General features: G+C 40.1%; 5 protein-coding genes across 7 annotated transcripts; 2 read left to right on the top strand and 3 right to left on the bottom strand.

Moving 5' to 3' along the window:
- Positions 1 to 158: 158 nt before the first annotated feature.
- On the top strand, positions 159 to 2,760 carry LOC111595199 (putative E3 ubiquitin-protein ligase UBR7). The gene is made up of 2 exons (XM_023308798.2): positions 159 to 1,243; positions 2,369 to 2,760. Exons 1-2 carry the CDS (start codon positions 436 to 438, stop codon positions 2,743 to 2,745), a joined length of 1,185 nt encoding a protein of 394 aa, XP_023164566.1. The 5' UTR covers positions 159 to 435; the 3' UTR covers positions 2,746 to 2,760.
- On the bottom strand, positions 1,275 to 2,325 carry LOC111595200 (radial spoke head protein 9 homolog). Its single transcript, XM_023308799.2, has 2 exons — positions 1,891 to 2,325; positions 1,275 to 1,820 (listed from the first exon to the last, which is right to left on the bottom strand). The coding sequence occupies exons 1-2, from the start codon at positions 2,236 to 2,238 to the stop codon at positions 1,323 to 1,325; spliced, it is 846 nt and encodes a 281-aa protein (XP_023164567.1). The 5' UTR covers positions 2,239 to 2,325; the 3' UTR covers positions 1,275 to 1,322.
- A 52-nt stretch (positions 2,761 to 2,812) lies between the features above and the next one.
- LOC111595202 (putative uncharacterized protein DDB_G0277255) lies at positions 2,813 to 4,828 on the bottom strand. The gene is made up of 2 exons (XM_023308800.1): positions 4,757 to 4,828; positions 2,813 to 3,706 (listed from the first exon to the last, which is right to left on the bottom strand). Exons 1-2 carry the CDS (start codon positions 4,797 to 4,799, stop codon positions 2,982 to 2,984), a joined length of 768 nt encoding a protein of 255 aa, XP_023164568.1. The 5' UTR covers positions 4,800 to 4,828; the 3' UTR covers positions 2,813 to 2,981.
- Positions 4,829 to 4,995: 167 nt separating this feature from the next.
- LOC111595198 (embryonic polarity protein dorsal) lies at positions 4,996 to 23,451 on the bottom strand. 3 transcript variants are annotated; one of them, XM_023308797.2, is made up of 5 exons: positions 23,391 to 23,451; positions 8,803 to 8,847; positions 7,483 to 8,001; positions 7,037 to 7,419; positions 4,996 to 6,978 (listed from the first exon to the last, which is right to left on the bottom strand). In XM_023308797.2, the coding sequence occupies exons 2-5, from the start codon at positions 8,831 to 8,833 to the stop codon at positions 5,020 to 5,022; spliced, it is 2,892 nt and encodes a 963-aa protein (XP_023164565.2). In that variant the 5' UTR covers positions 8,834 to 8,847; positions 23,391 to 23,451; the 3' UTR covers positions 4,996 to 5,019. The 3 variants fall into 3 exon arrangements, with proteins under 3 accessions (XP_023164565.2, XP_023164564.2, XP_023164563.2); XM_023308796.2 differs by lacking the exon at positions 23,391 to 23,451 and adding an exon at positions 23,182 to 23,372; XM_023308795.2 differs by lacking the exon at positions 23,391 to 23,451 and adding an exon at positions 17,092 to 17,454.
- Positions 23,452 to 24,445: 994 nt separating this feature from the next.
- LOC111595206 lies at positions 24,446 to 26,626 on the top strand. Its single transcript, XM_023308810.2, has 4 exons — positions 24,446 to 24,782; positions 24,859 to 25,444; positions 25,629 to 26,128; positions 26,183 to 26,626. The coding sequence occupies exons 1-4, from the start codon at positions 24,616 to 24,618 to the stop codon at positions 26,493 to 26,495; spliced, it is 1,566 nt and encodes a 521-aa protein (XP_023164578.1). The 5' UTR covers positions 24,446 to 24,615; the 3' UTR covers positions 26,496 to 26,626.
- The last annotated feature ends 11 nt before the right edge of the window (positions 26,627 to 26,637 follow it).

Genomic DNA, 26,637 nt, shown 5'->3' with positions numbered 1-26,637 from the left:
GGTGTCAAGCACTACCGCACTTAACAACACTGCAACTATCGATAATTCATCGTATTGTTAGCGATAATTAGTTTTGCGCAGCCCTGTTAGTGTTGTGAAAGGTAATTTTATGTGAAAGAATTGCTGGTTTATACAAATCACAAAATTAATTAATATTTTAGAAAGTAAATCGTAAATAAAGTGCGAAATTTTTAATTAAATTAATAAACAATTTTCTACGTGGCTACAAAAAACATACATTATAATTATTAATGTCATATTGCGTGCGAACAAAGTTCGGTAAATTTACTCAAATGAACCACAGCTGATGAAGTTTTAGTTTCGAATAGTCCAACACTATTCTCAAGTTTTTTTTTTGCGCCAAACAAGAGCGTTTTTATACATTGTACTTAAGAACAAATTTAATAACATTATTTGCAAATTGTTTGTGTTACAATGAGCGAAACAAACAGCACATCAACAAACGCTGCTGACGTGGACGAATCGAATCCATTAGAGCAGTCGACCATTACAATGCTCGATGTCCTCGAAGAGGAGAAAGAATTAGAAGAGGAATATGCTGCAGTGCTTGGCGGCTCCGATGAAAAGGATTGTACCTATGCCAAAGGGGCCATACAACGCCAGGCACTTTACTCTTGCCTCACCTGCTGCCCAGAGGCACGCGAAAATCCGAGAAAAAGCGCTGGCGTATGCCTTGCCTGCTCCTATAAATGCCATGAGAACCATGAACTCATCGAACTCTATACCCGGCGTAATTTCCGCTGTGATTGTCCAACTCTAGAGAAACGCTGTGCTCTGAATCCTCAGCTGGAGGCAGCGCAGCCGAAAAATGCAAATAATTTGTACAATCAGAATTTTCAGGGCGTGTACTGCAAATGCAAGCGACCCTATCCCGACCCAGAGCGAACCACCGAGGAGACAATGCTGCAATGCGTCATCTGCGAGGACTGGTTCCATCTGCAGCACATGAAGGCGCCAGCAGGATCGGAGAAATTGTCAAATGCCTGCAGTGAAATGATTTGCGACTGCTGCATGGAACGTCACGACTTTCTACGAGACTATATCGGACTGGCATTGCAGCCATCAACTGAGACCAAGGAATCCGCAACGGAGGTCAACGTGGTGGACAGCAAGTTGAACAAGAACGATGCACAGCCAGGCCAATCGGAACAACCGCCCGAGAAACGCAACAAACTGAACGAGGACGAATGCCAACGTCCGAAATCGCTAATGGGAAACAAAGGTAAATCGCCGAGAAGCTAGCCTGTAGTAAGTGCTTGTTAGACAATCTCTGTCACCAACTGAAAATATATTAACATATTTCAATACATAAACAGCAAATCAAAGTTTTTGCGACCATCGCCCAGATAGACAAAGCCATGTTTGCGTGAGTTCAGCTTGTGAAAGAAGGTCATGCCCAGCCAAACGCAGGACTTTATGATCGCAATGCGTTCATTGCGTTGCATATTCAAGGTGAAGGCCTGATTCAGTGGTATGACGCCATCGATGGTATCCAGAAAGTCGATGGCATAGTTGTAGTCGCTGCGCTTCGACAAATTTGTCTTTAGATCGTTACGCGGCAGTCGGTACAGTTGATAGTAGGAAATATTTTCGATTTGTAAATCGTTCAGGCCGCGAAACATTTGATTGGGTATGACGCGCCCATCGACCATCTTATAGAGTGCACCGCGTGGACAAATGGCGCTTTCTTCACTTATAATAAATACTATGGCAGCCAGACGTTCTTCCTCCTTCAGCTTGATCACCTCCGGGCTACTAATGCTAATCACTTGATTGGCCACTATATTAAATGTCGGATCCTGAAACGGATGAGATGAGCAAGAACAATGCACAAAGTTTAGCAGGGCTTTTTCTCGATCAACAACATACCAGCTTAACATAGGTTTGCAAACTCGGATCCCCAAAAAAAGGGTCGGGTGCCAAGACCGTGGCTTGAAAAATTTTTGGGCTCTGGACAAATGGCAACAGCTGCCATTGATACTGATCGATACTGTAGAAGTACTTGCGATCCTTTAGACAGTCATTTGTGTAGCCAAAGGCAATATAGTAGTCATTCTTAATAGCCGTAATGCGTCCCCAGAAATACATGCCCGAAAAGCGGTTCTCCTGCAGCAAAACAATCAACGAGTTCTCAATGAGAATTCGTTGCTCTGGCGATAGTTTCCTTCCGCAATACATCAAGCATTCCAGCCCCTCCGAAAAGTATTCCACATTCATGTTAAGCGACTCAATTTATAAGTTAAAATATTATAGTTGTATTGACAAATGTTTTATGGAGTGTTGTGGCCCCGTTGACTAAGCTAAGCTTCAAATTCTTACTAAACCTATTTTTGGTTTGCTTGAACAGGCGCCGCCTTCTGGGCCAACGACTGGCGTAAAGCTCTTTGCCGTTGCGGCAAGTGTTTGGAGCTGTACAAAAATCAGTCTGTGGAGTTTCTCCTGGATGCCGAGGATTCCGTTGAGGATTACGAGAAGCGCGGCATGAAACGGATTGAAGAGAACTCCAGCTATGAGCAGGGCATACGTGCCCTGGCCTCCATTGATCGCACAAAGCAAATCGATGTGATCACCGAATACAACCGCATGGGCGATAAACTAAAGGAGTTTCTGCAGTCCTTTGCCGCCAACAAAAAGGTCGTTACCGAGGATGACATAAAGCGCTTCTTTGCCGGCATGCGCAGCGAAAAGAATGCAAACATCGGCCAGCCCTACTTCTGTCGTTAGACAACGACACAATTACCTATATTCTGGTTATATATACATTCCCCCAATAAGTGTGCACAGTTCGGTCTAGTGTACTATCTTAAAATTATTGGTTTCATTTTTATTTTATGTTAACACAACGATTCGAATATAAAATGAGATTCGCATAACAATCTATGTTTATAATAACTATTTATATCTATATACAACTAACGCTACAAATATGTTACATACAAATATCTCTATGCATACGTATATTACACATTATATGCATTATCGGGTTTGTTTTGATTGTTTGCCTGACTTGCCATTTCCAGATTACAGAGCGTCGCCTGTAGATCCATCATGATATCATTTGGATCCATTTGCTCTATCGTCGTGTAGTCCATTAAGGTGCTGCTCATAATTAAATCGCTTAAGGACGGATTCTCATCGAGTTGCTGCTGGGGCTGTGCAGGAGGCGGTGGCGGTTGGACCAGGAGCTGAGGAGCTTTGATTGCCTGTGGCGTTGGCATGAAACCAGTTTGATATGCTGCTGGACTTGTGGCACTGAAGACATTGTTATTATTGTTGTTGTTATATCCATTGTTGAGATTGGTGGGTGTTATGCTGCCTCCGTTGAACAACGTTGTTGTGTTCCAATTGTTGGCGTTGTTATTCACACTCATTGTCACATTTAAGTTGTCCTGTTGCTGGTTGAGCATCTGCAGTAAGTGATCCTGCTGTTGCTGTTGGCCAGGGGCAAAGCTGTCCGCTGTGCTGCAACTGGAGCTGGGCGAGGCAGGAAAGTAGCTGTAGTTGTTGTACGAACTGGCTGCCGAGGGACAGCTGCGCGTGCTGTCCAGCTCATAGAGCAGCTGCTCGGCCTTGATCTCTGGCACATACGACCCATTGGGACTGGGACTATTTCCATTCCCATTGTAGCTGCTGATGGGCGTCATCAATTGCGACGGCGCCGCTGCCACGCCCAGCAGTTGATTGGCTGCAAAGTATTGGGAAAAGTTCATTAGCAGACTGTCAATAATAAGACGAAAAGTTTTCGCTTACAACTGAGTTAATGAACGCTATATAAACTAAGCATTTAGGTGTGGACAGCCATAAAAACAACAATCAAAATAATTACAAAAGAAAGGAACTCAGATGAACTGTGCCAAAACTTAAAAAGGTCACGTAATCACAACAACAACAACAATATTGATTGAACAACTTACATGACCAACGATCTGAATCACATTCTCCTGACTAAGCTATGCCTATGTAAACCTAAGCTTGAAGATGAGATAATCACATATCTTCGGCTGACCGAAGCCGTCTTTGGCAATTCTAAATGACTTGAGTTATAATCGGATATTTAATATTCAAATTTAACTATACATTTATCTGTATAAAACGAATTTTCAATTCAATATGAGACAGTTTCGCACTGCGGACAATATATATAGAATCATTATTTTATATTTGTAATAAATTAAAATTTCATTTTAGAAAAGCCTTCAGTACGCAGTAACAACTTTTTAGACAGATCTGTGAGTTTTTAGTAAAAACTTTTATTCAATCAATTCAATTACACACAGCTATGAATGTTCTTCAAATATATATTCATATATATATATGTATATGACGAGCCAACAACACATAAGCAGAATACCTGGCAAGGTATATCTGGTTACTACAAATTTCAAAAACGTTTTTGGTCCACAAAGGGTGTTCTGTGTCTACTTTAAAGAGGAGACTAGTATATGAATATTAATATATGTAACTATGTATGTAAATTGGAAAGGTCAAATGTGTGTATGTGTGTATTTGTGTATTCATGTATGTATGGGTGTGTGCTTAGGAACTTTTCTGCTGCTACAAATTCAAGACGCTCAAATGTATGCTATGCTTTTTTCTTGTTACTGCAAATGTGTGTGTGTGTGTATTTTTGGGAGCTTCTCTTCAGACGCTGAAATGTATGCTATGTTTGTTTTCTTTCGAAGAGTCGTGAATGTGCGTGAAACCCAACACCGCATTTGATCAACTGCTGACTTACATAACATTTTCGACTGTTTCTGATTCTGACTCTGGTGCATCATGCCAGAAAGCTTGCGTTTAACTCTTTCTGTGGCTTTGGTCGCCTCAAGGCGACATTTCACGGCCACTGCATCTACAAAGACAATTGGGTAGGGTCAAGATTAACTGTGTTATGAGTATTGTGTGTGTATGCGTGTGTGTGTGTAGACTAGAGGTACACGTATATAATACTGAAAGAAAAGACGACTAGAAAAAAATTGTAGATTAAGTTTCAAAGAGTTTTCACTGCAGCCCATTGGCCTCGGCTAGACGACGCGCAATCTCGTCGGCGTTTAAGAAATCCGAAACTTCACCCTCGCCGCCTCCGCCCTCCAACTCGCGCTCCGGCTCTGGCGATTTGCTGGTGTATAGAGCAAAGTGCTCCGCTCCTGAGAGATCGACACTGGGATCGAGTACCACGCCGTAGGCGCCCTCGCACAAGTTCTTAATGCTCTGACGATCGGCAATGGCCACCAGTTCCATGTTGCCGTCACTAATGGGTATATCAGCCAGCTGCAGCGTGCTCAGCGTCTTGCGATCGAGCGGCCGTCCATAGGTCAATGTGCTGGCATTCGAGTAGCTTTCAGGACGCAACAAGCTGTTCTCGCTATCGCCGCCTTTGAGTGGTATGTGAATGACATCGGCGTCCATGTGAGCGGGTCGTTTGCCCGAAACGCTGCTAGAGCTGCGACCCACTGGACGGCCACTGCGCTGCGATACGCTGTTCTGGGGACTCAAACCAGGTGGCTGCAGGGAACGAACCGAGCTGCGATTCGGAGTGCCCAGGCTGAACTGGTTTCCCGTGGGCGTGGTAGCACGAGATCCCAGCTCCTGTTCGTCCTCGCTCTTGCTGCTGCGACGGCGTGAAAATAAACGTGAGAAGAAACCTTGTCGTTTCTTGGGAGAGGCTGTGGCTGAGCTGCTGGGCGTGGCTGCAGCAGGCAGTCGCTTAGTCGGACTCTGGTCGGGCGTGTGCATTATAATAATAGGTGAAGGTGTTGTGCGTGTGGAGCTAACGCTTCCATTGCGTGAGCGGGTGAGCGAGTGGCTGACGGAATTGGAGACGCTCTGCTCGCTCACGCTCAAATCCTGCGAATTGCGTGGCTTGGGCGGCAGTGGCGGCAGCCGCTTCTCCGGATCTGGCGAGGGCGTGCGCGGTGGTAGAGGCAAAGGCGGCGAGGGGGGCGTGGCTGGCGTTTGTGCTGCATTCACTTGTATCTTAGGCGCCGGCGGATTGGTGAGTACCACCAGCTCGGCCTCGTCTAGCATGCTAAACGGATTGGAGACATGGTAGTGCTGATCTCTGTTTTGGTTTTGTGGCATTTCGATCGGATGGTTGTAGGCGATCTGCAGACTCGTATAGGTCGCGGTCTCATCAAAGTTTTCGTCGATATCCACAGAGGCCTGGGCGCTGGCACTCACTGGCTCGGCTTCCACTTCGCTCACGGGCAGCTCCTTCAAGGCGGCGTTTTCTAGAGTATCCCGCCTCGAGGCGCTGCCATCGCCCTCTTGGGGCTTCTCCTCATCTTCGAGCTGATTCGTTATGGTCGTATTGGCAGTCAGGCTGCTCACATTTGTAAATGCCGTCTGGGCAGTGCTGTGGGAGAGTGTGGGCGTGTCGCCATTCTCTACTGTAAGACTGTCCGTTCTCTCGAACTCGCTGCTGCGCATCCATTCATTAATCTTGTCCACATTGCTCAAGGGGCGCGACTGGAGCTGCGGCTGCTGCAAGATCTCCTCCATGGGCGTGGAGGTCTGCGTGCAATCGTCGGCAAGCTGCGGCAGCAGCTGTGGCACCTCCAACTCAATTTCCATATCCGGTTCCTGGTCATTATCATTGTCCATGCCATCGGTGTATTCCGTTTGTGTGGCATCCGCCTCATTGGCCTCCGATTCGCCGCGCTGTCGCAGCTGCAGCTTCTTGACCGCGATTTCGAAATCATTCAAGGTGCCCGAGCTCTGCTGCTCATCCGATGAAACCGTATTCTCGTCGTCATTAAGATCGACGGGCGGACACGAATATTTCGTGGCCGTCGTCTCGCTATCTAAAGAAAGTATCTGCTGGAAGACGTCCAGCTCCTGTTTGCGTTTCAGCTTGCGCTGCAGACGCGCAAAAGTTAGCATACCTGGATTGGGATAGTACTCAAAAGGCAGCGCGGCACTCGTCGCTCGATCCGAGGGTCGCTCCAGCTGTAATTCCACCTGCCGAGCAAATCGATCGTTAGCCTCTTCAGCAGTGGGATTTGCACTCTCAACTCACCTGCACACTATGCTGAATCTCTGTGTTACGATAGCGCGGCGTCTTAAAGACTATGGCCGTCTGCTTGTAAATATCCGTGGGCTGGAAGTCCGCGTAAGCCTCCCAGACTTCGACGCCCGCCTCGTTTGTCTCGAAGAAACGTATTCTGATGTCATCCTTGGAGATCTTCTCGCACAACAAGATGATCTGGTCGCCGCCACTCAGCTTCGACGAGCAGCTGCACAGCCGATTGATGGTCAGCTCATTGCTCTTGCCATAGATGGGCGACGAGACAACCGGATCAAGTGGAACGTTGTTGTTGCCCACCTTGATGAAGGCCTGATAGCACAGGCGTAGCTCATACAGATTTATGCTGCTTATGTTGTCTTTATGATCGAATTTGGCTACAGAGAGATGGACCAGAAGTCAGTTGAAGTGAGCGCTTTCCCATCTACTGTGCCACTTACCATGATACGGATCAATATTCTTTTGCTCGCGTGCCATCAACGATTCACGCACGTCTGTTTTCTTCACACATTGGATGCCCACTTTCTGGAGCTCGAGGCGTCGCTCCTCGGGAGGCAGTTTCTTGCTGTAGACACCCGATTTGCAATTGTCGACCTCCTCCTTGCTGACCAGCCAGTGGGGATGCTGGCGATAAGGCTTGTCCCGGGTGACGCACGAGACGACAACCACAACGGGTCCGCTGTAGTCAACGATCTCGATCGTGGGAAAGGTTTTTGCATCCGGCGTTGAGTTCATGCCGGCAATCGAGCCCGCCGTTCGCCCTTCGCACTTATAGCGAAAGCGTATAATTTTGTTCGTAGGCTCCTCGACAATTCGTATGTATGGTCGTCGCTGAGCAGCTGGCGCTGCCGGCACGGACAGCGGTATGTGGGACGGCATCACGGGCAACGAGGCGGATTGTGGAAAAGTCTGTGGCATGGTCGATCCGGTTGGTTCTCGGCTGGCATTAAGGATTTCCTCTATAGCGGAAAAGAGGAAAGAGAGTGGAGATATTGAGAGAGAAAGACAGACGGTATAAATGAAAAGTGTTGTAGCAACTATCGATATGGCAGTAAATATATCTGTACATACATTCAAATGAACGTTGATATTCGGATATAGGTACATTCATACATCCATTCATTCATACATTCATACATTCTTACATTCATACATTCATACATTCACGCTGGCATGCCAGGAACAATTTAGCCAAAAGCCAAAGCATCTATAAAATATATCTAAAAGATACATGTGCTATGAGATATTTGTACATGTAAACCTATATATACTTATGAATTATGTAGATGTGCGCGGCATTAAATTGCGGTTTGCCATCTATCACAGCTGTAGCTATTGTTATGCTCCTCGAAGAGGCAGCAACATTTTCGGTGGCATGGCCGCTTTGACTGCTGGCCGGGCCAGATGTTAACGACTGACGTCAAAGACGCATTTTTTCCACACATATTTTCTCTTTTTCTGGTCAGTTTTTCATTTGCCTTTGATTGTTTACAACAACAATAACAGAGACAACAACAACTAGTACAACTACAATTGGCTTTTAGCTGAGATTTAATGCGGCTACTAAAAATTCCATACGCAATTGCGAGTCTAATGAAGCCCTCTGCCGATTGAGTTATTGTGGCTAGATTATTCATTAGCAAACCACTGATACACCACACGCAGCCACCCACTTATGCCAAAGCCACATGCTTATCCTGCAGCTATTAATCACCCATATTAATAACAGCTCTTGGCAATGCTCACATATAGTTACTTACGCAAATCGCCAAAGATTTCGTCCTCTGCCATTTGATGTTGATTGCCTGCAAATTAGAATAATGATGGATTAGCACAGATTCACTGGATCGTATATCTAAGTTCTATATAAATAATACATATATATAAGTAGCTTATGATAACAGCACATATATTTTGGTATGCACATATATCCTAACTTCATTAGAATTCAGGATTGATTGATTCACAACTTTTGGTAGGGACTAAAATATATTCATAGTCTCCGTTTGTCGCTTACAATAATATACATATATGTGCTATATATACATATATATAGCTATAATGGATACTATTAATATACTTAGGCACCAACAAAGTCCTTTTCTATGATTGATTGCTATTCTAAGTGAAGTTAGGAACAACCAAAATCCAATGAGATTATTTATTATTACAAATCAATAAAAAGTTGTCGATTCTAATGTAAGTATAGATGACAAAGTTAGTATATATATGTATAAATGCAGGCGATATATATGTATATGTATATATTTTATATTTTTACATTGTAACATCTACTAACGAAATTTATAAAGCAACGAACTTGCAAGACTAGCCTTCTATGCAATTCTCATGAATTCAAGTAGGCTCCTCAGGTTTTATGCTATATTAGCAGTGTTCACATGGTGGAGCAGTGAGTGGAGATTAAACTGGAGGAGCAGCAGTGGTAGAAATGGTGAGTAAATATGTGTGTAGGTATGTATGTTTGCATATATGTATGCAAACTATACATGCATAAACCTGTGTACGTTTGTGAGTTGGCCTATGATTGTGGTACATGGCCCAACTATGCAATTATGCTTCGATTAGCTGTGTTCATAGTGTTTCGAGGAGCAATAAACGTGGGTGCAGTGAAATAAGGAACGAGCAGGAAGGGAAGTAGTGTGAGGATGAATACTCATATGTATGTATGTTCATATGCATGTACATAAACATGTATGTTATGAACTGTTCACATGCATATTAATATTTATTTTTCCCATCAGTTTGTAAATGAAGTTTATTTGATAAATTTGTAAACACGCTGCTGCAGCAGTCGATATCGATAAAGAACGCAGTTTGTATATATCTCGTAAATCAAATGCAGTAGTTTATATTAGCCGTAGTCCTTGCACCGTGTAAAATATGCTAAGTGTATGCATAGCTGTCGCGGTTTCCGATTATTCTGCCCATGTTTTCCGTTTTACAGCCATATTTATTGTCTCGTCTACACAAACACCTAGAAACCGGTCACTTTGTGTATATGTAGTTATCAAGGTTATTATAATGATAAAGCTGTATAATAATGCATATTTAATAGCACTTGGCTAAGCCGCCACAGCAAAGCAGGACGCTTCACACGCTCGCAGCCCACACGTGCCTGCTCGACATTTGCATTTTCTGCACATAATTCAAGCTTTCAGTACAACTGCACACTTTGTATGATAGTCTAACAAGCTGACATGGAGACTAGCGGGAGAGAGGAGAGTAAGCAACGGCTGGGAATTCTTAAGAATTGTTGATAACCTTTTTACTTCTTAATATTGCTCAACAGACTTTCTTTTTTAAATAATCAGTGCTCTTAGGGCCACGTATATTAATTTTCTAAATAAAAATTCATCAATATTTTAATTATTTTTTAAACTAAATTTAATATTTTTCACTTTGCTTATGATTTTTATTCAAAATATAATTTTAAAAAATTATTTCTCAAAATTAATAGATATATAAATAAATTAACTTATAAAAACTTTTGAATTTCTTCTGCTCAAATGAGATTAAAATATTTCAAAATTTAATCCCTTCGGAAATATTGATAAAAATCGAATTAAGAAAACATATATAAAAACATCTCTTAACTCTAAATATTCAAAGGGTACTATATAGTAATGCCATATATGTATATATATATATAATATTTATATATATACATAATATATATATATAATCTGACCGAAATATTTAGCTCGTGGCTCATAGTCGTTTAGCACTCAGACAGGCAACTTGTCTATATGCCATACACAAACACACATACAATGATATAGTTCACAGTGAGTCATATATATGTGTGTATATATATATGTCCACACGTGGGCAAGCAAAAAATTTGCATATGTTAATTCTGTTTACATTGAAAACATTGCAGCAACAATTGCTACACGAGATTTATTTTTTCATCTTACTTGCAATTCAGACCACACAGACAACTGCCACGGCGAGCGGGTGATTGTTTACGACGGAGTGTTTACGTACAGCACGTTTTACGGCTCTACATTTTCTCCTTCTTTATTTTTTCATCAGTCATCGGCCCAAAGCCAGCTGAGCTGTGTAATAAGTGAATGTGGGTCGACGTGGTCATCAGGAACTTTTCAGTAAGTGACTCGACGGCCGTCCCTTTGTGCTAATAACACTAGGCAGCACGGTAAAGGAACACAACTGGCTTTAGTCTATGACAATATGTAACGCAAATACGTTTATATATATAATCAGCTTTCACGTAATGGCAAGAGCTTAAACCAAAGAGAGAGAGAGAGAGAAAGGAAGTGTGAGGGAGAGAGGTAGTTTCCAATTTCCTGTGTGAGCTACGCAGCTAAGGAAAACCAGGAAAGCCACAAAATTACGGTCTATTGTTAGATCGATACGTAGGCTGCTAGATTATAATATTTTTCTTTTGGATAGATAGAGATAAAATTATATAACCTTCGAGGCCTAATTTGACGTCAGCTTAAGTGAAAGCTCAACATTTTAAATTCCAATTAAAAATTTGTTGTTTGGCTCCGCTTTTAGCTGTTAGTCAGTGTAAATTTTTTATTTAATTAAACGCCCAACGGAGAACGCTTTAAAATTGCGCAATTGCTGAAGCTCATCCAGGCAGACAGAGGACAGGGGACAGCCGCAGCGCCTGCGACAACTCCTAGCCAAGTCCTCGCATCCTGCGACCGTTGACTGAGCTGCTAATACTTTAAGACAGCCCGCATGCCTCTCTCCGTCCCTCCCTCTCCACTTGAGTGAGAGAGAAACAAATTTAATTCGCATTTAGGCAAAGCATTTTTTTCGGGCTTCATACCCTGTATACAAAGCGCTCAACAGCTTATATATTTGAGTACATTCATATATTAAAGTGAGTGAAATGAACTTAATTTAACGAAACAATTTAGTTCGCATTTAGATAAGCACTTTTTCGGCTATTATCAAAGTTTTTGTGAATTTATACAATTTGTGTAACAAGAAAAAAATGCCTCAGAGAATCTAAAATGGATTTTCTAATATATATCATATTAATATTCCTACAATGTATCCGACCTGTTTAAAAGTTTGGGCAGCATTTTCTTGGGTATTTTCTAGTCGAGCATTCATAGCTTCGCTCGGCTTAGTTGTTTTGCTTTTGGGCTTTGCTTATTGTTGGGGGACCGGCGACATAAATCAGCGCCACAAATTGATGCGTAAATAAATGCAGAACTGGAAGCACTAACAAAAAGGATGTAAAAAAGAACAGAAGCGAAGGAAAATAAAACAAAAGCCGAATTATTAATTAAATGTGATCAAAAATAGAACGAAATCAATGCCAGACGCATTTGTCATAATCCAAGTGGAGTACGTAGGGTGCCCGTCGCCATCTACCGCAGAGTTTTGAATTACATTTGGTCTATGGCTCCTTTTTTGCGCCAGCCGGTGCCATATGTGATCCTATTTGTTGTGGGCCACTGGGTCCACATTTGTGCATATATACATGTATCAACTCTATATATACATATGTCTTATGTACATTGTACGTCTGTATGTGTGTATGTCATGTGTTCAATCGATTGGAAAATCGCGTTCTGAAGCGAAAGTAAACACAGCTAAATAGAGAAAATGAAAGCAAATGGACAAATAGCACCCGAACCTCGAGGCTGAGAACCTGGGCAATACTTCAATGGACCCAGCGCCCAAAAAAGTGCCAACTCCACACGCACCACCAAGCCAAGCCAAGCCACTCTAGGCACCACCATCCAATGATAGCCTAATCACACCCAGTCAAACACACACACGCACACGCTGGTTGCGCTTTATAAGCTTCTACATCAAACACAGAGACATGACGCAGAGCACGTTGACTAGGCGAGTTGGGTTCGAAGTATGCCATGGAGCACATTCCCATTTGCACCTCAAGTGCTTAAGCGAAACTTTGCCATAATATGGCATGTGTGTGCGTGCAGACGTGCCAGCATGTGTGTGCCAGTATGTGTGTATGTCATTTATTCTATTTTATATATATTTATTTCTATATTCAAATATATATATATGTATATATATATACATATATATATCTATATATATATATAGATATATATACATATAAATATTCATGTATTTCAAATAAAATTCCAACACTCAAATCTGCGCGTGAAAACTTTCCAACAGCCTGTCACAAAAATATTTTTTGTGCTGGACTTTTTATTAAGTGCTGTCTAGATGCATATTGCGTGTGTAAGTGTGTGTGGGAAAATCAATAGGTGTAGAATTTTATGGTATTGTTTGCCAAACTATATCGCTGACGTAGCTAGTTGATAGTTCTATTCCAAGTGGCCTTCAGTCTGTCGATATGTCTACAGCCTGTCGCTTACAGTAAATCCATTAGGAGACAAAAAATTGATTTTCAATTTATGGCAATTCTTGTAAAGGAAACAGCCTTCTATTATTATCGATGCAAACTCAAAGGACATTAGAAAAATACACAAAAGCAGATAATACAAGCAACAAAAAACCGATAAAAACTTTGTCCTCAAGCACAATCGACTGCATAATACGCGTTCAAGCAAAACCGTTTATCAATGTCCCAAAGAGAGAAGCCTAAAGAACTCTATATAGATAGGCTTACCTGTAGAGTAAACTCGCTATTCACACCAAATATCCTTTACTTATCGTCCTTATCGGGCAACAATTTTGAGACGATGATTGTGCAAGCCCAATATGCCCTTTTCACTTTGTGAACGAATATTAGCATAAGAAGACCTTATTTGTCTTAGTCATTTGACCTAATTTGTCTTCATTTTTCATTTATCATTTACTATCACTGATTTTATTTTCATATTCTTTAAACGCTTCAAGAATATTTACACATACCGAATTTACACGCTGCCAAAAATCTAGCAGCATAGAAAGTGATTCCATGCTTTAAAATAAAATAATAAATTATTTTCTATATAGACAACTTTGATTATGTTCTGGGAAAGTCAAAGGCAATGAACTAATTCGGCGCAAGAACTTGCCTATCAGCTTCGATAAGACGGGCGGGCAGGCAAGTGAGGCAATTTTTTGGAATAGCCCACTACGCTTCGAAATGTTAGCAGTGTGTGAGTCAGCTAGGTTAGCAACACGTTCAACTGGAACAGGTGCTATAAATATTATCGAAAGTTCATCAAAGTTTTTTGCGAAATTCTGTGTATTTTTTTGTTTAATGTGAAATATGCTTAAACCTTTTCCCCGCTTGTAAAACTAATTAAAAGTCAATTAATTCAATTGTCAACACGCACATAGAGTGAATTTCAGTTTTTTTTTTATTTTGAGGGTCCAACATGAAAATTACAAAGGCAGGAAAATGTGCGCTAACGTCTCTAAATGTACATCAAATACAATTAAAAGAAAATCGATTTTCAAGGCAATCAAATGTAATTGTGTGCCCGTTGCGAACGCCTTACAAGTTTTCAAAACCAGAGACCAAAAAAGCTTTTTCAATATGCCAAAAAAATAAGAGAAAAAGAAAAAGAAAAACAGACAAGCAAAAGGCAAAAATTTCGTTACGCTAGAAAAATTTCATTCTAATGGCAAGAAAACGAAGCGAAATTCTCACGCGATTCCCACAAGCCGCAGCATTTGATTATATTGCGATAAAAACTTTTCACAATTCAATCAATTCCATTTTAGCCAGCCCCCACTCTGCGGTTGCCAGACTTCGACCTACAACACGGCGTATTCGTGATGCTCGACAACTGAATCGATCGTTCAATTACTTTTGCCTAAGAAATAGACATTTAGGCATAAATTAGTGACCTTATTTTCAGCAAAATCAAGAATGGTTTCTTAAACAAAATTCAATGTATATAAAAAATAAAATTATAATAAAAATATTAAAAAAAATAGTATATAGATATATGAATATATATGTAAATGAAAATCAAACAAATTCTTTGACATCGATCTCTTAAGCTGAAGCCTTGTTGTTTTTTGCTCTTTCCCCATCGTATATACTCAAGCAGCCATCTCTTCTTTAAAAAGTAAAGGCTAAATTAACAATTCGTATATTTTTAACCACTTTAAAAGCAGCAGAGCAACTCATAGTCGCATAGCTTTAAATTTCTGTCTCGTTTCGTTTTTTAATTGTTTATTTGTCTTGTAGCTAGTTTTCTTTTGTACGTAGTTGAATTACCTTAGGATAAACTTTTGTCTATTATTTTAGTTAAATTTTAAATGTGGAAATGTACGTTTATGAGCATATAGAGCCTGATCTGATTGTATATACGTATACTCTGTATTAATGCGATGTGCGTGCAAAAGGTGTGAAACGTTGTGCGTGCGTTTCTATTTGTTTGCTTTCGTCAATTGCTAAAAAACAATGCAAGAGTTCACTAGGAGCTAGATCCGGTGTTCTACTATGTAGTGGGGAGCAGGGAGATAAATCGATATTCGAGTTGCTTTGACCATGACTGTCCGCCGAGCTATTTCTGTCTATAAATGTATAAACGTGTGTATGGAAGCGAGCCAGTTAGCCATGGCCAAAGCCTTAAAGACCTTATTGGAAACGCTAGCAAGTATTCTTTTACCAGGCAGCAAACAGAGCCCCAACAACCTCCAATTTCCATTGCGTGTGTTTTACTTGAATCGCTTTGATTGCAAATGAAATATTTAAACGAAATATTCCAGATGCCAGCGCGAATTTTTATAAACTTTTTTCTCTCACTTGTAAAAATATTTACAAACTGTTTATATAAATATTTGCTTCAGCCTTGAAAATGTATCGATCGATATATATATATATATATATAAGGCGCATATATAGACAAAGTCTTAAGCAATTCGAATATGCATAGATTATGCTGTACATAAAGTGAGTTCACCTACGTTTCCCAGTCACAGATGACATTTGATGTATATATTTCTTAGAAAAGCAGTCGACTTATCCCTTAGGTCCCCATATGACTACATATCTACACATGCAAATATTGTTCGCTAAAATACCATAATTACAAAAACGATGCCAATTGCCATAGAGCGCGAGAAACAAAACTAAACAAAACCCCAACCCAAAGCTCATTAAATGCACAATAAAAACTTTGATAAATATAATGGCAGTTGCTTTCATGAGGCTTGAATAAATTATACTCATGCTATTTAGATATATGATATGACTTTGTACAGTTGCTACACTGGAAAAAAGATATACATATAAACATAAATGTATCGAAACTCTTGAAGAATCTTTTAGTTTGTTGTTTACATGTAATACTCTGCTGAGAACATAGCGAGAATTTCATGTATTTTTCAAAAAACAATCAAAAAATAAAATGTGTTTTTCTAAAGTTAAAAAATGTTCGATTTCTTGGAATTACATCTTATCAAGTTCACGAAAAACTGTTGCTCGAACTGATTGATAAGGCTGACTGCCAGCTAATGTTATCTAATGAAAGCTTGAACTTGCAGGCAAGGTTATCGAATAGGCTTATCAGGTGTATATGTTTATATATGATGTCTGCATATAGAAATGTGCATTTTAGCTAAAATTTGAAATTAAAGCTCTTAGAATAGCATAAAATACACACACATATATATATATATATATATATATATATATATATATATATATATATATATATATATATATATATATATATATATATATGTGTGTGTATTTTATGCTATTCTAAGAGCTTTAATTTCAAATATATATATATATATACATACTTAAATACATTCACAAGTTTTTAAAACTATTTTTCACTTCAACTCAAAGATTATAAGCTTCGTTTTTATCAAATATAAATAAAAATAAAATATAAATTCAATGTTTTGATTTTTTAAATATTTTTAGTTTCATTAAAAATATTAGTTATTTTCTTATATATATTAATATTATTTGTATTATTAAATAACGATAATGATGATAATAGCAACAGGCAAAGTATTAAAACACTTATCAGTTTCTTTTTATAGCGAATGCAACGAAATAGATGAAATGTGGAGGTTGCTTGTCACATATAGTATACTAGGCATATAGAATATATAAACTACGTTTATAGTATATTTCAAAGGCGAACCTAAGTGTGGGGCACAAACTGCGCGTTAGATTTGTTTATTTAATTTATAACTGCCAACCCTAACAGATTCTAGTTGTAGTTGTTTTTCTGTTTTGTTTTTGTATATGTTTAAAACTTGATTATAAATTTGTATTTATTATTTGTGATTGACTTTTAAGCTAGCAGCTGAGTGCATTTCGCGCTGTATACATATACATATAAAGATTTAATCAGATAGCAGTTACTTAATCACGCCCAAAGGCCAAAAAATAAAACCGCGCCAAACTTTTTTCCCTGTTTTTATATGAAACGCCGATACAAAGCGAATAAATTATAGAACACGACGGTATATAATTGGCTTAAGTTATTATAATTTTTGTTTTTTTTTTTTTTTTTTGCACTGCAGTTATACACGCACACAAATGTGTAAATATATATCGCGACTATATATGAGTTGATTGTTATTTTATAAAAGTTGTCTGGCTGTCGTGTCGCGTATAATTAACAAATCTAAACATTCAAACGCTTGCGTGTGACTTGCACAATATGCGACGACGATTTCGACGATCTATAAAATGAAATCAAAATTCAGTTCAACTGCAAATAACATCTCGCGCCGTCAAACTTCCGTTTCAAACTAAACGCTGAGTTTTACCAACGCTTTACAGATCGACTCACACAGGCACTCTCTCTCGCACTAACACTCTCACTCGCTCTTGCGCTCGGCTTGAACAATTCGGCTCGGTTTGTATGCTCGAATGTGTTTACGGCTAGTCACGAGCGCATGTGCCTGCGCCAGCGTCTGCAGCTCGTCTACTTATCTGCATACTCACACATACACACACTCTCACACATGTATGCTCGTTTCGTATGTTCGGCTGATTGCTTGTACAAGTAATAATTTGTCGTATTCTTGGTATCGCTTACACACATACAAACTCGAATTGACCGGTTCGCCGTTTGCCTGCTTGCAGCGCCTGCCGCTCTTCTATTGTATTCTTGCTATTCTACACACACACACACACATACAAAATCTTGCACTTACTCTCGCGCTCGGCTTAAACAGTTACCTTGGTTAGAGTGCTCGGCTAATCGAACAATTGTTCCTGCGTCTTTTGTTCTTTTACTTATCGTATTCTTAATGTCGTACGCACACACATATAAACGTGCAATCGGTATCGTACTCGGCTTGAATCGTTGTCTCGTTTTATCTAATTGCTTGTAATCGTTCGTGTTTATCGTTTGTTACTCGTCGACTTGTCGTATGCGTCATATCGTATACTTGTTGATGGCGCTATCGTCGCGCCGTCGCTGCTCGGCTCGCCATGATCGATCGGCGGCTATTTCATACGTAAATACGTAAACTTTTGTTTTCATTTTTACCATTTGCCCTGCCGCACATGCCAGCCACATTCTTTGGCAACACTTTGCTCTTGTTCTTTATATCTTTGTTTATTTGATATTGGAAACGGGCGCTCTCCTCTCTTTTTTAGTAATTAATGACGTTACAAGCGGCTTCGAGATTTATAAGTGCCTGTGCATAGGTGTCGACACTTTAATAGCTATATTTGAATGTACATATAAATGCATGCAGATGTTGGCTACAAATTTTATTTAGACTCAATGTTTGTATACAAAATATAGTGCAACCAGTGACTACACAATTCCCCACTCAAAAGTGCATTGCAAATTAACACTTGCCACAGATTTAACTAAGTTAACATTGTATTTGCTTGATTTCAAGTATTTCCCCTGGTCGGCGCCAAACCAGCTTTTCAAGCACACAAATTGCTAGCCACATACATATATGCTATTGTCAGCTCTATTATGATCTGGTTTCCAGGAAATTTTGTGTGTGACCCACAGCGAAACGTAAATTATAAAATCTATAAGCTGAATGCTAATTCAAACACGAAAAATTCCATATTTATATATATATGTGTGGCTAAAAGCAGACACAACAGCTAAGGTCATGTCTCTGAGCAGTGGCAGCTATTGACTTAATTTTGTTTGCCTTTCCATCAACGTTGATTTTCAGTCATTTAAGCAAATAGCGAAATATGCCAAAAACTGAACACAAAATGCGAAATAGAAACAAAAAAATGTTGTTATTTCTTTTCAAATTTGTTGCAAATGGTGCAGAGAATTGTGTGCATGTACATACGGGGTCTACGTATAGTTCCACGATTTATTTTCTTCTGTTTATGTGTGGCAACTAGAAGCAAAGTTTAAACAACATCAAGTATACGCGGCGTGGGCAACAAATGCAAAACATTTTCGGTGCTTTGGCCGAAATGCACGACTGGAAAATTTGCCCGCAAATTACGTAAAACAAAAGGCAAGATCGTGGCAAAAATAGCAACAAATCAATTTTGATTGCAACTTGAATGCTGAGATGTAGAAAGAGCAACATACATATTTGAAGATCTACAGCATCTAAACAAATGGCTCGATTGCATTTTGTGACGTCACGAGAGACACGCGCAAACGCCTAAAAAGCGTTTTGGCCAAAAGAAACTTGTTTTTTGTTTTTATTTTTCTCTTCAGCAAACAGTCAGGTAGTCGAAGCACAGCTAGAAATGGTAAACAAACTATGAGTGTCGAAACGTGAATACCCTTTATTTGCTTCACTTCTATTTAATTTAAACTAGATTAAGAAAATTAAGAAATTACTAATTATCATTTTGGATATCAGAAAACATAAATGAAACTCATATTGGCCAACTCCAATTTATTTGTTGACAATTATCTATTTGCTTGGCGGTAACACTTTGTCTTTAAATAAATATTTCTTAGATTTGCATATAGCTATAAGACTTTTCTCACTTTTCAGTATGTTTCGCTGCTGTTCTTAATTAAAAATATTATATTCTATGAATATTTGATGCACTCAACAAGAGGACTTTCTTATGATAAATATGATTAGCTATTCAATGGCTCTTGCAATAGTTAAATTGATATCGAATCGTATCTAATTTAGTTTTCCGACAGTAATATATAAAGATGGCTATACTTAAATCAGAGATCAGATTACTAGCTAAGTATATCATTTAAAATTGATATCTACTAGGGAGATTGAAAAATAAACATTCCTTTTCCTCTAAAAATAACTTTTGACTGTTGCCATGGTCCCCCACGGCGGATGGCATGAGCATAGATCACGTGTTTTTCTTATGTTCCTAGGGTTCATATTCCACCTATATACATTATGTTTATGTATAGGCCGTATACCATAAGTATACCTATCTATACTTAGGTATCATTCAATATGTTCAATGATAGAATCGATATACTCTCTAACAGGGCAATCGGAGAAATCAACAAAAACACGTAAACTCCACCTCCAACGCATTTATCTGCAATTCTGGCACATGTGCCAGTCCAAGGTCACACACAGTTAAGAGTCGCTAACAAAAGCCCGACAAGCTGCGTGTGGTGGGGCGGGGTCGAAAGACAGACGTGAGACGTCATACGAAGGGGCCGAGTAAAAAGTAGTAGCAATCGAAGCGAAGCAAAGTAAAGGCCATTGTTTATGGCCAATACTCACTCACACAAGCAAACAGCCATATGCAGGCCACATAAAAGAGCCAAGCAAAAGGTCGCAGTCGACGCCCTCAAGACAAACCATTAAAATTCAAGACACTCACAAAACAGAGCAGATAGAGAAAGAGAAAGGGATGGGGGGGGGGGGGAATGGGGAGGAAGAGGGCAAGAGAGAGAGAGCGAGAGTGTATCGATAACCTATAGAAAAAAACACAAGATGAGCAAATTACAAATGAAAATGAACTCAATCTTGGGACAGCTGACGACGATAAGCAATTAAGTAAGACTTAGCCGACTAATGGATACTCTATTTGGCACATTGAGGAACATTGAAAGGAACAAATATATTAGAAATAATTTATGCTGGCAGTTGAACAACTGGAGTTATTGGAGCGAACTTAAAGTCAGTTGAACCTTACTCCCAGCTCTTGAAAAACTCATATTACCCAAACTATAAGATAAAAAAACTTGCTTTTCAACAATCAACGAGCGATAAAACAAGCTTTTTGACTAGGCATATTAAAGTCTGAATAGATAGAAGGAAAAAAGCAAAACCTGCTGCTTTGACGTTGCTTTGGCTTTGGCTTACAGCACTTGATTGGGTTCGGTTTCGGATTCCCCGAATTGTGTATGAATCATCAGCAAGAGCCGCAATTGCTCCACAAGTAGCTCACAGATAATCGAGACGAAGAGTGAGAATGAATTAGTGAGTGAGAGAGTAAGAAAGGGAGACAGAGACAGAGACAGAGAGAGCGAACGAGCGAACGAGCGACTGAGTGCGCCCATGCGGAAACCAACGATGCTTCCAGTTCAGCTCGATCGTTGCGTGGCCTTTCCAGTTGTGCATAATTTTCCAGTCATCCAGTCACTTTTCTGCTTCTTCTTCTTTTTCGTATTAACTAACCGACAGTGGTTACATCACAATCGACACAACTGGAAAGGCAACACTGCAACTGGCTGCGCTCGCTTTTTCTATGGGGCAGCTGGAACGTGTGGCTGTCCCCGTCTGTCTGTGTGTGAGTGTGAGTGTTCCGCATGCAATGGGAGTTGCGGCGACCGTATTACCGCCATCAAGGTTGTCCGGATCTGGATCGATGTGTATTCAATATAAAATTTCACAATTTATTAGAAAACCAACAACAACAACAACATCAGCTAAAGGTAAGACAAACAGAGAGACACATCAAACGTAGTCCAAGTAAATTTGTATATTGTTTTTGCCAACGAACGCTTGTTGAAACAGCAAATCAACAACAACAACAACTATCAACAATAGCAACCGCAACGACTTGTCTTTATAGGCACACATACATAGCCTCAAGCGCATATGTATGTGTATTAGAGACTCGCCTCGTATACGAATATTGCTGACTATTAATTAATTAATGCGCCAGCGATTTGTGAGTGCCATCGCCAGCTGCACAGCTTGGCAGAGGGCCGTGGGTGTGGAGAGATGGAGAGCGGAGCAAAGGCAAAGGCTGCTGCTGACTGCACTATAAAACTGGATACGTACAAAGGTTAAGTTGCAGCATTCCAGCATGACAATTGCAATTCCTATTTTCATTTTATATCGAACGATTTGTAAGGCTTTCGACTTAGATCTGCTTAAGCTATATATATTTATATTTTTTATATATTTATAAAGTTAGTAATATAATTTAGTATGCATTTTCAACTGAAACTGACTACAAACGTTCTTTCTAATAGTTAATTTAGCTTTTTTAATTAGTATGAATTTTATTTTTAATTTAATTTTTTTATTTTATAATAATTGAGTTAATATGAATTAAATTTCTACTTATTATTTATTAATTTTGTAATTTTATTATTATTTTATTAATTTTCTTTTTATTCTCTTTCTTTTATGGTTTGTTTATAAAATAATAAATGATAACGCAATCTAAAATCGGCCTCAAAATGCCTTAGAATCAAGAAAAATTCAAGAAATTTCAAACTTTCAGAATCAAGCGAATATTTTGAAAATTTCTGAAACCGTGAAAAAGCAGTGAATGGAAATCGATACTTTGTATCAAAACGCTTCAAAAAAGATGATGATTACTTCCGTTGTAGTCTAATTTAGCATTACATAAAATCAAAATTCCTTTGACTTGTATCTTGTGACAATCAATATTCTTAATACCTGCTGTGTTTCAATTACAGGAGTCAGATTACAGTTGCTTTCGCTTGAAAATGTTAGCTCATATTCCAAGAACTCTTGACCCGCAACAGACTCGTCATTAATTTAGCAAAAATTATATAATTTATTTCATATATAAAATGCTAAAGCTAAGATGACGTAAAACCTGTTCAATCTCAAGATGACGTCCCTCCAATTTTGCGCTTAATTACTTTTTCCCCAGACGCAATCAACCTGTAGCTGTAGCATATATGATTAGACTAGGTAGAATTTGATTTGATATTGAGTTCGGGAGAAACCCATTTCATTGATAAACATCGACCAAATGAATATTTTAATGGGATAATCATTTATAAACTGATTTTGTAATACAAAGCACATAAATCACACATCTTGAGGCAGACAAATTATTTATAGTGCTCAAAACTTACCCCGAATGGATTTCAATATTTACTTAAATTATGTTTTCTCTACGGAAATGTTCGTTTCAACACACGCCACACACACCACACACTCACACACACTAAGTAGAATAAATGCACGTTTTGATATTTTATGGGTTTACTTTATTATTATTTTCGAAATTTCAAGTGCATTTCAAATTTTTCGAAACTTTTATTCGTTACGTTCAATTTCGCACCTGTCGATATTTTGTGTTCTGACTCGTTTTTGCCGTGCCAATTGAACCGTTTGCCAGCAGCGCCGCGACGTGAATGGAACCGCCAACAGCCGCCCGAACAAAAAAGATTTCAAAAGTTTTCCCCAAAAAGCTTTTTCAATCTGCGCAAACGCCGTGGTGAAATTGCTGAAAGAAAGCTCCACTGGGGTCAAAATGCGTTTTTGAATGGGAAACCCGTTGCTGAAAATGAGTAACAGCAAGGATAAGGGATAAAACATAAAAGATAATAACGGTTCCATTAACCACTTCTGGCCACAACTGCCAAATGAGCCGCAATCAATGGCCGGATGCTGCATGAAATTCAGTCAACATGTGGCAAAGGAACTGCTGGACATTTGTATTATGTGAGAATGGGCTAGGGTAGCAGGCGGTGACAGTTGATGGCTAAGAGTTTAGCTGAAAGTAGACAAGACTGTGTGTCCTAATGCCCAAACCTATCTATTGAACGGTAAAGTGGAGTATTTGTTGAGTATTTATTTATAAGCATTTATTGTTGGAACTGTTCAGTTAGACGCTGAACTGAACTGAAAATGAGTGAACGAGGAATGGGAAGAGTCGGAAGCGTCGCTGAACTCAACAATTATTGATTAGAATCATAAGCCTAATCAGCGTAGCTCTCTTCCTCTGGCTGTCTATTTGTCTAGGGCATAATGATTTTGTTTACAAAAGCCAGAAGAAAGCATTGCTGAACCCATCAGAGAAACGCATTCTGTACTGCACTTAGATAAGTGAAATACATCGATCTATGCTGCACTCCGACTGAGTAACAATACTTTATTAAATTTGAGCAAGGGGCTCAAGTGTTTTTCGTATTTACATATACTTCTTAATATTTTACATATACTTTTTAATATTGATGTAGAAGACATTAAGAGGTAACCCGGTCAGGGTTACCACGTTCCATGTTCATCTCTCAATTATTCTTAATAAATTTTAATTTAAAAATAAATATAAAATATAGTGAAATTTGGCTTAGTAAGCCTTGACGTATACTCTTTCTAGGGAAATATTATCTGATGAGACTTTAGTTTTATATTCCCGAACAATGTGAACGCAGTTACAAAAAAAAAAAGAAAACAGCAACGGTATTGACTTGATTTTGTGTTTTATTTTTGAAAAACTTTTAATTTAGTTGTGAAGAAAAGACAAAAAATTTGAAGAGCAGACGAAGAGCGAGACATCCATAATGTTGCCCAAGAGTCCGCGTATACGGAGAAACGAGCTGCTCGCCAGGCGGACCGATGAGTCGCCCAGTTCCAGGAAGGGTTCTCCCAGGGCGCCCTACAACAAGGCGCTGATTGGAGCCCAAATAAAGAAACGTCGCAGCCAGGGCTACAAGAAGAAGCTACAGAGGTGCGTACGGGCCTTCTCTATAGTCGTTCATAAAAGAAAAACGGCTTTGTTCTACATGCATTTGGCTATTTTGCAGCATGGAAGGCAAGGACAATGTGGAGCTGTTGAAGTTACCCAGGGCTATAATGCTGACACCTTCTTCGTCGGACAACTCACTGAGCACCAGTTTGTCCAGGTCGGGAGTGCCTATATACAAGGTGCAACCGAAGGCAGAACAGCTGAAGGAGGAGAAGAAAAAGCCGGAGGTAAAGGAGTCGGAAACACTGCCCGTTACACTGCCTCCATATCTGACGCTGAAGCGTCAACAAACGGCAGCCATGTTGAACTATCGGGCACGCAAGTCCGTATCCCAAATGGATTTCAAGGAGGCACGGCGTACGGGCAACTATCAACTGGTTGCACATGTGCCCACCTCCAATGCACTTGTGTCGACCCGGCCCGACCAGCAGGCGGGTCAGATGACCATAAAGAATGACGACCTGACCCAACTGCTGCTTCAGGGCACGTCGCAGCTGTGCAACACACGATTTGTGGTCAACGGCGATCAGGACCTGCGCATTGCTAGTCTGCGCATCTTCAATACCATCATGTTGCGCTCCTGGCGGCGCAGGCGACAGGAAGTCCGTCATCTGAGCGAACAGGTCGAGGACTTCAAGCGCAATGTAAGTTTGATAAGCGAAGACTTGCTCGACCTAATGTCCGTCCGTCCGCGCGTCCATCTGAATGAATACTTCCGTCCCCCTTCGAAATCATGGAAGGCTCTGCTTTGGGTTACGAGTATCTCCAAGTCAGGGACTTCCGACTAATGCAGTCTTCCTTGTCAGTCAGCATACTCCCTTCTTGTAGTTTGTGAAGAACCGCAATCAGCTGCATGTGTACAACACGCTGTTCGCTGTAGAGAAGCGTCGCAATGAGACCCTGAACGATCAGCTAAGGCAGTCCTATATGGACAGTGCCAAGACAAAGTTGTCCTACAACGAGCTGACAATACTGCTCAGCCAAACCAATGAGGAGAAGCAACAGTTGGCCAAGGACAACGCGTTCAAGGCACAGGAAATCGAGAATCTGCAAGAGCTGCTACAGTCAACCAAAAAGGAACTCTTTGTGGCCAATACGCTGCAACGGGAGCAACTGGAGCAGCTGGCACGCGTTCAACTCGAATGCCAGAGTGCCAAGTTCGATATCGAGGAGCTGACCAGCCAGCTGCAATCGCTGCGACTCGAGCTAGCCGAAAAGCAGGAATATGTGGACAAGCTGCGCGATGATATTGCTCTTATTGCAGAGCAGCTGAAGCTGTGCAACACGAGCCTGGTGGAGTACAAGTGCGAAACTGAGCTGCATATCAGGTGAGCTTGTGTTCTGAAGCAGTATCGTATAATAATTCTTTGTTCGATTTCTAGCAAATTGATGAAGCACGCTGAGGACCTCGAGAGAGATATTAAAGAGAAGGAGGAGCAGGTGCAGACGCTGCAAAACTGTCTCGCCGCCACGGTGGGTCAGCGCATTCGCCAGTGTTTCTCGCAGAGCCAACCCTACCAACATGCCACCTTTCGACTGATGCACCTCGTCGCCTGTTGCATGCTACCTGGCACGCCTCCGCCTGCTCTACCCATGGGTTCCATACCAAGTGCCGTCAAAAAGCTGCGTTGCCTCTTGTCCGGTGGTTCGAACGAGCCACATGAAGTCAACGCAGACCTAGAAGACAAAAAATAATATTACATCTGTAGTCGATGAGTATATTTATCGCTTGATTGAAATTTTAGTAGCCATACTCGTTTTCACCTTGATAATTAATGTTCACTTTTTAATGTTCTTTTAAATTTAATTTTTTATTTAGTAGCGGAATTCAAGTAAA

This window comes from Drosophila hydei, unplaced genomic scaffold (assembly GCF_003285905.1).
Source record: "Drosophila hydei strain 15085-1641.00,03,60 unplaced genomic scaffold, DhydRS2 tig00000172-arrow-pilon, whole genome shotgun sequence".
Taxonomy (NCBI): Eukaryota; Metazoa; Arthropoda; class Insecta; order Diptera; family Drosophilidae; genus Drosophila; species Drosophila hydei.
Note: the sequence above shows the minus strand (reverse complement) of the source record. Positions and strands in the feature narration are given on the sequence as shown.